Source organism: Megascapheus bottae, chromosome 14 (genome assembly GCF_031878675.1).
Source record: "Megascapheus bottae isolate mThoBot1 chromosome 14, mThoBot2.hap1, whole genome shotgun sequence".
NCBI classification, from domain to species: domain Eukaryota; kingdom Metazoa; phylum Chordata; class Mammalia; order Rodentia; family Geomyidae; genus Megascapheus; species Megascapheus bottae.
The window spans coordinates 43748957-43761906 of record NC_143522.1 but is presented as its reverse complement, the minus strand read 5'-3'; the positions used below and the strand labels follow the sequence as shown (position 1 = coordinate 43761906).

Below are 12950 nucleotides of genomic sequence, written 5' to 3'. Positions count from 1 at the left end.
TTTGACCTATTAGTAGAAATAGCCTCCTTTTTCAAAAAATGCGATTTTGTTTTTGAAATACAACTATGGCAGGTAAACAACGGTTATTAAGATTTGGGGCCAGCAAAAATATACAATGGAAAAAAGACAGCCTCTTCAACAAGTTGTGCTGGCAGAACTGGTTAAGCACCTGCAGAAAACTAAAGTTGGATCCTTGTCACCCTGCACTAGAATTAACTCCAAATGGATCAAAGACGTGGAGGTAAAAGCTGACACACTGAAAACTTTACAAGAAGGAATAGGAGATACACTAGGCCTCCTTGACACAGGTTGAAACTTTCTTTTTCTTTTTTTTTTTTTTTGCCAGTCCTGGGCTTGAGCTCAGGGCCTGAGCACCGTCCTTGGACTTTCTCAAGGCTAGAGGTCTACCACTTGAGCCTCAGCACCACTTCTGGCTTTTTTCTATGTATGTGGTACCAAGGAATCGAACCCGGGTCTTCATGCATGCTAGGCAAGCACTTTAACCACTAGGCCAAACTCCCGGCCCCGACGTTTTTTATTGTAATTAATAAAAGGGTTACATGATATTTGCCAGATAGAAGGTGCATTAATTCACATACATTGATACCCTTTCACATGTCTTGGTACCCATTTCCCTCCCCCCCACACCCCCCGAAACTTTCTTAATAAGGACCAAGAATCACAACAAATCAGAGAAAGGCTGGATAAGTGAGATTGCATTAAATTGCAGAGCTTTTGTATGGCAAAGGACATAGCTAGTAAATTAATTAGGAAGCCTACAGAGTGGGAGAAGATCTTCACCAACCATACAACAGACAAAGGCCTCATATCTAAAATATATCAACAACTCAAAAAATTGAATCACTCCAAAACTAATCTCCAAAGTAACAACCATCCCATTAAAAAATGGGCCAAAGACTTAAAGAGAGTCTTCTCTGAAGAAGAAACAAAAATGGCCTATAGACACATGAAGAAATGCTCAACATCTCTGGTCATAAAAGAAATGCAAATCAAAACAACTCTAAGATTCCACCTCACTCCAGTTAGAATGGCCAGCATCAGGAAAACTAATAATAACAGATGCTGGAGGGGATGTGGCCAGGAGGGATCACTACTACACTGTTGGTGGGAGTGCAAACTCGTTCAACCACTATGGAAAGCAGTATGGCAGTGCCTCAAAAGGCTAAACATAGTACTCCCTTAGGACCCAGAAATTCCACTACTTGGCATTTACCCAACCATCCAGAATCTAGGGCATACTAAATCCACTAGCACAACAATGTTCACTGCAGCACTATTTAGCATAGCAAAGATATGGAACCAACCTAGATGCCCCTCAGTTGATGAGTGGATCAACAAGATGTGGTATTTATACACAATGGAATTCTATGCTGCTGTCAGAAAAAACGACATCGCCCCATTTGTTAGGAAATGGAAAGACTTAGAAAAAATCATATTAAGTGAAGTAAGCCAGACTCAAAGGAACTTAGGCTCAATGGTTTCCCTCATTTGTCATAATCAGTAGAAACCTTGGGCTCTCCTAGCAGAGACCTGCAATAGAGCAAAACCTAGATACATAAGGCTATATAGAATGATGCTAAATGAAAGGACCTCCAGGATATAGAAACAAAAGCTAGATTATGAGTGAGTGTTGGCCATAAAGGACTATGTTATCTCTCATCTCTTTTGCTGTCTCTTGGTTATCTCATATTGTTACAGTAGTTCACCTTGTTATCTGATTTATGGTACATATGTGTATTTGGTTATTTGAAATCGGATAGGGAAGAGGGAAAACAAGATGAGGGGTGGGAAATGGGGACCAAGACATGAGAAAGGATATCAATGTATGTGAAGTAATGCATCTTCTATCTGGTGAAACCACAAATATAGAAAAGCTGGAAGTCATGCTGTGCCTCAAGTAGAGTGAGCTAGCCTTGAGGGAAAAGCCCAAGGACAGTGCTCAGGCCCTGAGTTCAAGCCCCAGGACTGGCAAAAAAAAAAAAAAAAAGATTTCACAAGAGAGTCCATTTTATTTTTCAATAATGGACAAAAATGTGCCTAGCCCTTACAAGAAAGCTGGTAAGAGTGCTTGCCTAGCATGCATGAAGCCCTGAGTTCAATTCTCTGGTCCCACATACACAGAAAATGACAAAGTGGTGCTGTGGCTCAAGTGGTAGAGTGCTACCCTTGAGAAAGCCCAATGACAGTGCCCAGGCCCTGAGTTCATCCCCAGGACTGGCAAAACAAACAAACAAATGAACGAACAAACAAATAAATAAATGCATCCGGCAGTATTTACCACCAATAATAAATTTTGAATTTTTGCCCCCTCCTTCTCTCCTATCCCTTTCTTTTGCGGCTGCCTTGTCCATGCTATTATCAAAAGGCACAATCTTGTGGAACCAAGATGGTGGAATCATAACAAGGATTAACCTGAGCTCACTATGCTCCAAGAGGACATCAAGAAGACAGAAACTTTACATGCCTCAGTGAAGGAAATTAGAGACAAAATTAACACCATGAGAAATGACCTCAACAAACAGCTTGGAAACATGAAAAGCTCTGTCTCCCTATTGCAAAGCACAGTGGAAGCATAGGCAATAGAGGAAAATCTGAATTTTTAAGTGAAAAACCAAAAGTTTTGGAAACTTGCATGCACTTGACAACTTCCTCAAACTAAACTTTTTTTTGATGAGGTGGTATAATAATTGATGCATATGAATTTGAGCCTCATCTAATAAGATCAGACTTTGAAGATTAATAAATTTAGTAAATGGTCAAAGCATTATTTTACAAAAACTTGCAAAGTAAAAAACACTTATAAAAGTGTACAAAAAGTTCACCAATATGGTTTTAGATTTCGAAGAGCACCCTTTAAAAAAGTCTCTACTTCTGCTGGGCGCAGGTAGCTCATGCCTGTAATCCTACCTACTCAGGAGGGTGTGATCTGAGGACTGGGGTTCAAAAACAGCCTGGGCAGAAGAGTCCCCAGGAGACTCTTACTTCCAGTTAACTGTGGCACACAGTGATAGGTGCTCTACCTGAGTTTTTGGCTCAAGGCTAGCACTCTGACTTCAAGACAGGCAAAACCAAAACCAAAACCCTAAACATGTTTCCATGTCTTTGGCCTCCTTTATTTGTGATGAGTAAAGTATCATTTGAATTACACTTCCTTATTTAAGTCTGTAATTTCTTTTACTTTATTTTCAGAAATTATCTTTACTAATAAAGAGACCTCATTCCAGATGAGGTCAAGGGAAGAGAGGTAGATGAAGGGAGATGGGAAGGGTGGGTGAATGCATTCACATATTCAATGTACATAAGTGAAAATGGAATCAAGAAAACAGAGGGGATGGGGAGGGATATGGGAGAAAATTATGAAAGGGGGGACACTGATCAAGAGACACTGTCCTCATTAACTGACATGTTGAATTGAAACAAATTCTCTTTATTTTCAGTTTGAAGCAAGATGACTATGGTAATCTTAAGTAAAGTTTTGTTTATACTGATCCTGATATGATGAACTTAAGTAAATATTTCTTTACATGGATCATGATTAGATTTGCTGAGCTTTTCAAAACTGTAAATTTAGGTAGTTATTTCTTCAAATATTTTTCATTTCCCCCCCCTTCACTGACTAGTCTAATTATGATTATATCTTGAGGCATTGTTCAATTTTATTGCTATCTCCCCCTCCTTTAGTTTTTACTGATTTACCTATAAGTTCACTGACCTTTCTTTTCTCTTTAATCTGCTGGAGTGATTTATTTAAATATTATAGTTTTAAATAGCTTCTATTTCCCATGTTTATTCAAGTGTATTTTCCTTTACATCTATAATGGAGCATAAGACTTTTGTCTGATAAATACAAAATCTAGGTTATTTGAGGGTATGGTTTTGCCTCCATGTTTTTTTTTTCTTTTTTGAGTTTGGCCTTTTGGCTATTGAGTATAAATTACATATTTCCTGAGTCTTTAGATGTCCAGTAAAGTTGGGCTGGGTCCTTAAGATTGTCAGTGGCCATTTTTCTCATTTTTATTAGTATATATTATACTGTGGGGTTTCCTTGTGATATTTCCATACATATACACAATATACCTTGATTAAACTGTCCCTATTACTGTGAATGACATATTTCAAAGACTGTATTCTGTTACATTCCTTTAACAAGTATTGACTTTTATTTATCTTAGCAATGAAGAAACTTCTCTTGAACTCATATCTCAAACTAACCACCACGCAGAGACAGAAGCTGCAATCCCCGTCAAATTCCTTTATTGTTAATTGTGCTATCTGGTGTCTTGTCTTGTACACATTAAGTTCAGTACAGGACAAAAATCAGACAGAATTTATAATCAGAATATGGGCTTTTTTCTACCTGTTTACTTTCTGTCTGAGATTTTCCATTTACTTTCTACCTGTAGTAGTTACTAGAATTTTATCTGTTGTCTAGAATTTATCATGTTTATGGAATTGTCAGTCATTATCAAGAAGCAGAGCTCTGCTCATATTTTTCAAACCCCATGAATACTATTTCTGTTTTGAAATTGCAATGTCCAAATAAGCATTAAAATAAGAAAACAAAAATAGTTTCAATAAATTAAAAACATGTTTTAATGATAATTTTTTTTAAAGTCCCTTGCTGCTAAGATACAATGAAATTAGAGCTCTGGTTCCTATGACCCTACATTACAGCAGAGCTTGTCCCGGGAAGACCTTCTGCCACAGAAGAAAAAATCAATACTGAAAGTGTTTCCTAGAATAGTAGATCCAGAAATGTAAGGGAAAAATTGACTTGAACTTAGGATTAGATAAAAGACACAGAGATTTTTCAAATGGAAAAAGAGTGGTGACTCAGGGTAGCAGGAAATAAAACTTGGGAGTACAACAACTGGGATAGCTGAGGCAGAAAACTAAAGAAAATCTACAGCTCTGATAAGTAAAGTAGACCCTAGTTGTCTCAAGAGAGAAATTAAATCAAATATTGGGAAGGTGACAATCATGGCTATTTACAAGGGATGATACAGTCAATACTTTCCCATCATCCCCAAATTATAGTTAAGTTTTATTTCAAAGTGACAGGATTTTTGTCTTTCTTTCGTTTATTTCCCAAGTTCCCCAAAATGACTGATCTAGTGTTATAGTATCTGCTGATCTCTGCATGATTAGAACTAAAGTATGACTAAATGTTGTTATGTTTCTGAAAGATGCAGATGCAGACTTCCATCTCAATACATTAAATAGAAATGATCAGGGACTGAGTAAACAAGAAGCCAGAATGTTCATACATTTTTAGATTTCTGTGTTTTCCTTATAGCCACAAGTGATTTGCTCTAGGATCTCCTTGGATATCAAATCCATCTATGTTCAAGTCCCTTACATAAAATGGTGTGCTTGTTACATATAACTGACATAATCCTTCTGTGTACTTTCAATGTCAAGATTATTTATTTATAATATATAAAACAATGTAAATATTCATTATATCGTTTAGTTAATGACAAGAAAAAATTCAGTAAGATGCAATGATTCTTGAGAAAATTTATTTCTGTAAATACTTATATTAACTTATAAAAAATGAATTAAGTATGTATGCATTTTTTTATTTATTTGCCAGTCCTGGGCCTTGAAATCAGGGCCTGTGCACTGTCCTTGGGCTTTCTAAAGGCTAGAGCTCTACCATTTGAGCTACAGAACCTCAGTATCTGATACTGAGGAATGGAACCTGGGTCTCTGTGCATACTAGGCAAGCACTCTACCACTAGGCCAAACTCTCAGCCCTGAATTAAGTATTTATGTAAGTACATAGTCATGTAATGGAATAACAACCTTAATATGTCAGATAAAAAAATAAAAGTGAAGACAAAAACTAATCTCAGTGCCTGGCCATTAGCTCTGAGCTTCTTTTGGTCAAAGCTAACATTCTACCACTGAGCCATAGCTCCACTTTTGGGGGACAGGTAGTTTATTGGAGGTAAGAGTCCTACAAAGGTTCCTGCCTGGGCTGGCTTAGAACCTTGTTCCTTAGCCTCCTGAGTAGCTAAGAGCCACTAGCTCCAGGCTTTAATAACATTTAATTAATTAATTAATTAATTGGCCAGACTTGGGGCTTGAACTCAGGTCCTGAGCATTGTCCCTGAGATTTCTCAAGGCTAACTCTCTATCACTTGAGGCTCAGTACCAGTTCTGGCTTTTTCTGTGTATGTGGTACCAAGGAATCCAACCCAGGGCTTCAGAATGCATGCTAGGCAGGCATTCTATCACTAAGCCAAACTCCCAGCCTACCAGTATTTTAAAAGCAAGTGAAAGTTCTTGTTGAAAAGAAAAAGTTATAGTTCTGTTCTAGTTGTCAATAATATAATTAAAAAAACTAGGTGATGAAAAAGAGAACATAAAAGATATTTAAGTGCTCTGTAATGACGTATGAAGTAGGTAGTTCTAGATATAATCACTAAAATCCTACTTGACTCTTTATTTCCTTAAAAAAGCAAACAAAACAAAACTGATTGTGAAGAAAAGAACGAAGGGACTGGCAAAAAGCCTACCAATAAGATTAAGTTTTGGCATGTGATAAAATGTAATTCAGGTTTAAGAATTTTTATAGCAAAAGAAAATTCTTTACTAGAAAATGGAAAGCACATTATAACATATTTACTCTTAATTTCAAATATAATTAAGTATCAATGATGCCAAAATTTTAAAATCACATTATTTTCATATTACCAAGTTTTAACAATCAGAATATTTTTATTATAAAATTAAAATACTTAACTGTCTATAAAAGTAAAAAGCAGGTCTGATTAACTAGTTGATCAACAAATGAGTAACTGGGGGCTGGGCACAAGGCCTAGTAATACAGTGTTTGCCTAGCATGCATGAGCTCTGGGTTCAGTTCCTTGGTACCATATACACAGAAAAAGCCACAAGTGTGCTGTGGCTCAAGTAGTAGAGTGCTAGCCTTGAGAAAGACCAAGGACAATGCCAGGCCCTGAGTTCAAGGCCCAGGACTGGCAATAAATAAATGAGTGAGTAACTGGGAAAAATAAAACAAAAAAATTGCCAAATCAATAACATTGTTTTCAAGTTCTCTAGTAGTATATTCTATAAGCCACAATGATGAAGAAAAACATCTTAATATTTTTACTACCAGGCAGTATAGTGCAATTTTCCACTTTATCCTTTCAACACTACAGGTACTATGCTTTAACCTCTCTGCCCATTTTAAACTAAAGTTATAGAGCTAGTAAAAGGGAAAACCCTGATTTAAGCCTAGACAATATGACCTTAGACTTGGAATATTTTCTGTTTCAGTGAAAAGTGTGTTACCCATCTCAGTTTAGAAGACAAATATGGGAAAAACATGTTTAATTTTGCTTCCCATTTAAGTTTAATAAAATTTCAAATATATCATAACTGGGGATAGGACTCAGGGTGCACTCTACCACTTGAGCCACAGTGCCATTTCCAGCTTTTTCAGTTTATGTGGGACTGAGGAATTGAATCCAGGGCTTTGTGCATAGCAGGCAAGCATTCTACCACTAAGTCACATTCCCCCACGAACATTTTTTTTAACTCTCTAAATTCAAGAAACATTAAGCCTGGTCAAACAGAATACTATGCTTGTGGAATAGAAAAAACAAAAGATGCCGGGGCCAATATGAATATGAATATGAATATGCAATATGAATAGTTTTGGGAAAAGATTTACTAAGATTAAACATGTATGACTTATGGAATTTCTCATCTAAACAAAATTAACATTAAAAATTTCTTTCAATTCAACATGTATTTATGAGTAAATGTATCTTGATGAATGTGACATCTTCTGAGCATTACAGTTTGAAACTAATCTCATTTCTGATTAACCAGCCAAAAATCAGATATGAAGACGTGGCTCAAGTGGTAGAGTATTGGAGTGGAAAAGCCAAGGTTCTGAGTTCAAGCTCCAAAACTAGGAAAAAATGAAAATTAAAAAAAAAATTTGGTGCTGGTCCTCCGGCTTGAACTCGGAGCACTAGCCTTGAGCACAAGCTTATGGGCAGCACCTAGTCCTATGACTAGAACCACAGCTCCAACCCTGGTTTTTTTTGGTAGTTTATTAGGCCTCAAACAGCTAGCTCTTTTGTTGTTGTTGGTTGTGGGGCTCGAACCCTGGGCCTGGGCACTGTCCCTGAGCTAGTACTGTACCAACTGAGCCATAGCATCACTTCTAGATTTTTCTATTTATATGGTTCTGAGGATTCTAACCCAGGGCTTCATGCATGCTAGGTAAGCACTCTACCACTAAGCCACATTCCCAGCCCCCTTGGGCAGGTTTTGAACCTTAATACTCATATTTCAGTCTCCTGAGTAGCTAGGATTTCTGGTGTGAGCCACCAGTGCCTGTGGTTATGGCATTTTATATGTGCTGTTTATTTACATTTATTAGACTTGTATATGTATTAATAAATTTTCTCCTGTTGGTTTATTATGAAATTATTTCAGCAGTGCTAAACTCTTAGTCAAAGAGGGAGAAATTCTCTTGGCCTCTCCAATTTTGGCAATCAGTAGGGTTCTAAAGTTCCTATGCTCCTACACAAGCTGCAGTGTGGTGAGGCTAAGATCTGACAAGATGACAAAAGGTAAGAAATTTCCTACTGCTCAGTCTTTTGGAAGGAAAAGATGTGTAGTGTAGGCTTTATGGCATAGTGTTTTGGGGCTCCATGACCTTTGTCTGCCATTTTCTAAGCAACAGCACATAGTCGGCAAATGGGAAGTTCCTTGAAACTGGTTCCTAGGTTTCTAATGATTGTGTGCCAGGAGCCAGAGTCAGAGACCAAATGTCTATGTTTTACTATAGAACAATGTCATAGACACCTAAGAGAATTAAGTATTTTGAGATAACAAGTAAAACAATCAGAATGGGAGATAATGTGCAAAATAAATACATAGTAAATAATAGATACAGATAATTATGCTCAGAGGCTCTTTCTATTGTATCATGTTGCTCAAGTGGAGAAAAGTAAGTTTTTTTTTGTTTTTGTTTTTTTGCCAGTCCTGGGCTTGAGCACAGGGCCTGAGCACTGTCCTTGGACTTTCGCAAAGCTAGAGCTCTACCACTTGGGCCTCAGCACCACTTCCGACTTTTTTCTATGTATGTGGTCCCAAGGAATTGAACCTGGGTCTTCATGCATGCAGGCAAGCACTCTACCACTAGGCCAAACTCCCAGCCTGAAAAGTAAGTTTTTTTAAAAATGATAAGGCTGAAAGTTTCAGAGTTAGTTTTAAGAAACAAGGAATGAAGAAATATCAGATTACTCCAAATTTGAGTATGTGTCAATGAGAGAATGATAATCATGACAAAAAAAGAGAGATACAAGTTGCAGATAGGAAGAAAATGAGGAACTTAGGCTGGCAGAAATTTCCAAAAGGTTGAGGTACAGGTTTGGATAGAAATAGAAATGTGTAATTCATTGTTCAAATATAATTCACGAAACCTCAAATGTGAGGCACCACAGAAGCTATGAGTAATAAGTGGCTCGCCTTCTAAGAGCTTAGACTTCAGTCAGGAAAATTAGATTATATGCACACAAATGCTACCTGCTATAAAGTGAGAGTCTCCCCAAGGGAAACAAAATGTTGAAGACAGTTCAGACATTAAGAATTTTCTAAATTTTATTTTGGAAGCTTGGAGAAGGAGCCACATTAAGTTTGCAAGAGAGAAAACATTAGAGTTAGGTCTTGAAAGTTGGGTATGAGATGATCACATAGGTGAGGAGCCCTGGGATAGGGAAAGGCCATCCTGGATGATCAAGTAGCCTCTGGTTGTAAAGTCAGGAAAAGATACTGGATTTCATTGATGTAAGATTTGGTTGAGACAAGGGGTCTCTATAAAATATGTAAAGAAAAATAAAACAGAGAAAAGTGAAACAACAAAGTATGAGTTTTAAGGAAACTCTATTGCTATCACCAAGTGGAAGACGTAGAAGCCATTTGTTGATTGCATGAAAGAAATGGCTATTCCTCTCTGTAGAAATAGAAAGGAAAAATACCCCAAAACTCTGCAATGTCGCAAAAATGAGACTAATGACTACAAAATGAGAATCTGGAAGTTCTTTAAATAGAATATAAAAATTTATAAACTACTATAACCTATAAGGAAAAGCAGAAACTTCCTAAGTATAAAATATCACCAATAATCTAGTACCTTATCACTTCCTTAGTTACCTGAATATGTCTCTGTAGTAGTCCTAAATAATTAGAAATCCAGTTAACTTTTAAATGTAAGATTTTAAAAATAATATGAGAAAAAGCAAATATGTAGGGCTAGGGAGTATTTCAGTAGTAGAGATGTTGTTTAGTATGTGTTAGGCCGTGAAAACCAATTCAAAACAAAACAAAACCTTTCATATGATATTAAGGGGGAAGATGTTTAAAACAGTTCTGGAAGGTTAATCAGATGATCTTTTCTTCTCGGATTAGAAACTATACTAAGTATACTATCTATTGCAAAGCAAATAAAACCAAGCCTAGAAAGTTACTAGGTGCACACAGAAGAGACACTTCAGATTTACACACTATCTATATGTTTTTATCACTACATAAGGAAGAGAATGAGTTCTATGGTAAGGTTATCACACTAAGTAAAGATGCTTTTGCTGCCACTAGAAGACTAAGTAAAGGCCAAGCAGTGTTAGTATTATTTTTAATAGTCAGATGAAGCCAGAATCAATGAAATATTTGACTCTTCAGAAGTTGAATAAAGTAATTTACCAAGTATGTATAAGAGGCTTCAAAGACTGACTCCCATTTGTTTCTTTATATACACATACACGCATATACATATTTCACTGCAATATATTTAAATAGTATGATTAAAATCTGTGCCTAAATTTAAAGAACAAGTGATTACCATATACTTATAGTACCATCCTCTACTATGACTATATTAAGAATAACTACAATAGAGACATCTAAAAATATTTTAGAGAACTATTCTGTTTCAGCTACTATTTTGCTTGTCTTCAGCAAAGAGGCAATAATACCAAAATTTAAAAGCTGTCCTGGGCAACTGAGTGTAAAAATGTATTTGGGTATACCCTCACATCCTAGTATCCACATATCTACATCTCTACCTCAATACCACATTTACACTGTGATGACAAATTCACTGTCAATCAATAATAGTGTAAATTTCAATGGTTCTTTGTTAACATTTGGCTTTCTTTCAAAACAAGAAAAGGAGGAAGCAAGACCTATTTAGCTGGTTCAAATATCATATAGACTTCACATTACAGTATTAAGTAACACTTTCTAAACTTTCACAGAAATAAATAAACACCACTTTATACGACACCTTCACATTGCTAATTCAAGTGTACACAATCTAGGAAATTTATGTAATGGCAGTTACTGCTACCCTTACTGGAGAAACTCTTAAGTTATCATTGTAGCTTTATATATTAAACTGTTTTTTATAATCATGTTTCTTGTCAGTTTCATTTAACAAAATCCCAATATAGAGTCAATATGCTTATTATATGTTACTTTTACTTAAACCATTGTTTATTAAGGGCAAAATTTTGATTTTCCTTTAAATGTATTTTTCCATGCTCCCAAATGTGACTGTCATTCAGAATACTTTTTATTTTTTATTTTTTGGTACTTTTAAAAAAAGGAACAAACTTTTCATTAAAATGTCATTCACAGGATAAGAATTTGAAATTAGGGGGTATCAAGGTTCAAGAAGTAATGTACCCACTACCTCCTGACAAATGTAACTGTAACTCCTGTATACATTATCCCGACAGTAAGATACAATTAAAAAAAATATGAAATTAGATTTCTATGTATAAGTTTAAGGAATATACTTACTTTTGATTCGAGGTAGACATTTGCTGATGACAGTTTTGTAATTTTGCATATATAACTAACTAAGGAGATGGCACAAAGAATAAACAAGCTATCATTAATAAGTGCTCGAACAAACACAGTCCATTTCAATTGATTTTCTGGAACATCTCCATGAACTAGCATTGCACATGTCAAGTTCACCACTAAATAAAGAAGGCTTGCCAATATAAAGCCCAAATGCAGTAGAATTCTGAAAGAGAAAAGGAATATATTAGATGTTTATAAAACTGAGAAGTGTGTTGTTTTGGGTACAATTCTTTCAGCTTAAAATCGATATAATTTTATTAAATATAAATAATTTCTCAGTTACTTAGTATCTAAATCATTTTTTTTGCCAGTCTTGGGGCTTGAACTCAAGGCCTAGGTACTGTCCTTGGACACATTTTGTTCAAGGCTAGAGCTCTGCCACTTGAGTCACAGAACCATTTCTGGCTTTTTCTGTGTATGTGGTACAGAGGAATTGAACCCAGGACTTTGTGCATGCTAGGCAAGCACTCGACCACTAGGCTATGCTCCCAGCCCCTCTAAACCATTTTAAAATGGAATAGATATTAAAGTATTAATTCAGAAATTATCTTATATGGACTCAAATTCAGTTGCTTCTACTGAGAGGATAATTTTGGACTTTTTAATACTATTTTGGGCATTTGGAATTTTCTTTTCTGTCAGTGATGGGGATTGAACTCAGGGCATGGTGCTGTCCCTGAGCTTCATTTTGCCTGAGGCTAGTGCATTACCACTTGAGCCACAGAGATACTTCTGACTTTTCTGAGCACGTTTATTGGAGGCAACAGGGCCTTGGCAGGCCTTTCCTGCCCGGGCTGACTTCAAACTGCAATCCTTGAATCTCAGCTTCCTGAGCCGTTAGGATTACAGGTATGAGACTCCGGTGCTTGTCTTCACTCTTATACCTATTAAGCACAAACATATTTTCATCAACCTTCTGATATTTTTATTGTGTGTGCCTGTACTGGGCTTGAACCAAGAGACTGGGTGCTTCCCCTGAGATTTTTCTGCTCAAAGTTAGTGCTCTACCACTGTAGCCCTAGCTTGTTCTT

General features: G+C 36.3%; 1 protein-coding gene across 1 annotated transcript in view; it reads right to left on the bottom strand.

The window, feature by feature from the left end:
- The window catches only part of Gpr137c (G protein-coupled receptor 137C), a 50287-nt gene that overhangs the window by 15400 nt on the left and 21937 nt on the right, over positions 1-12950 (bottom strand). The window contains exon 3 of the mRNA XM_090345102.1: positions 11854-12082. Within this exon, the coding sequence (XP_090201228.1) occupies positions 11854-12082 (229 nt within the window). The remainder of the gene's footprint in view (positions 1-11853; positions 12083-12950) is intronic.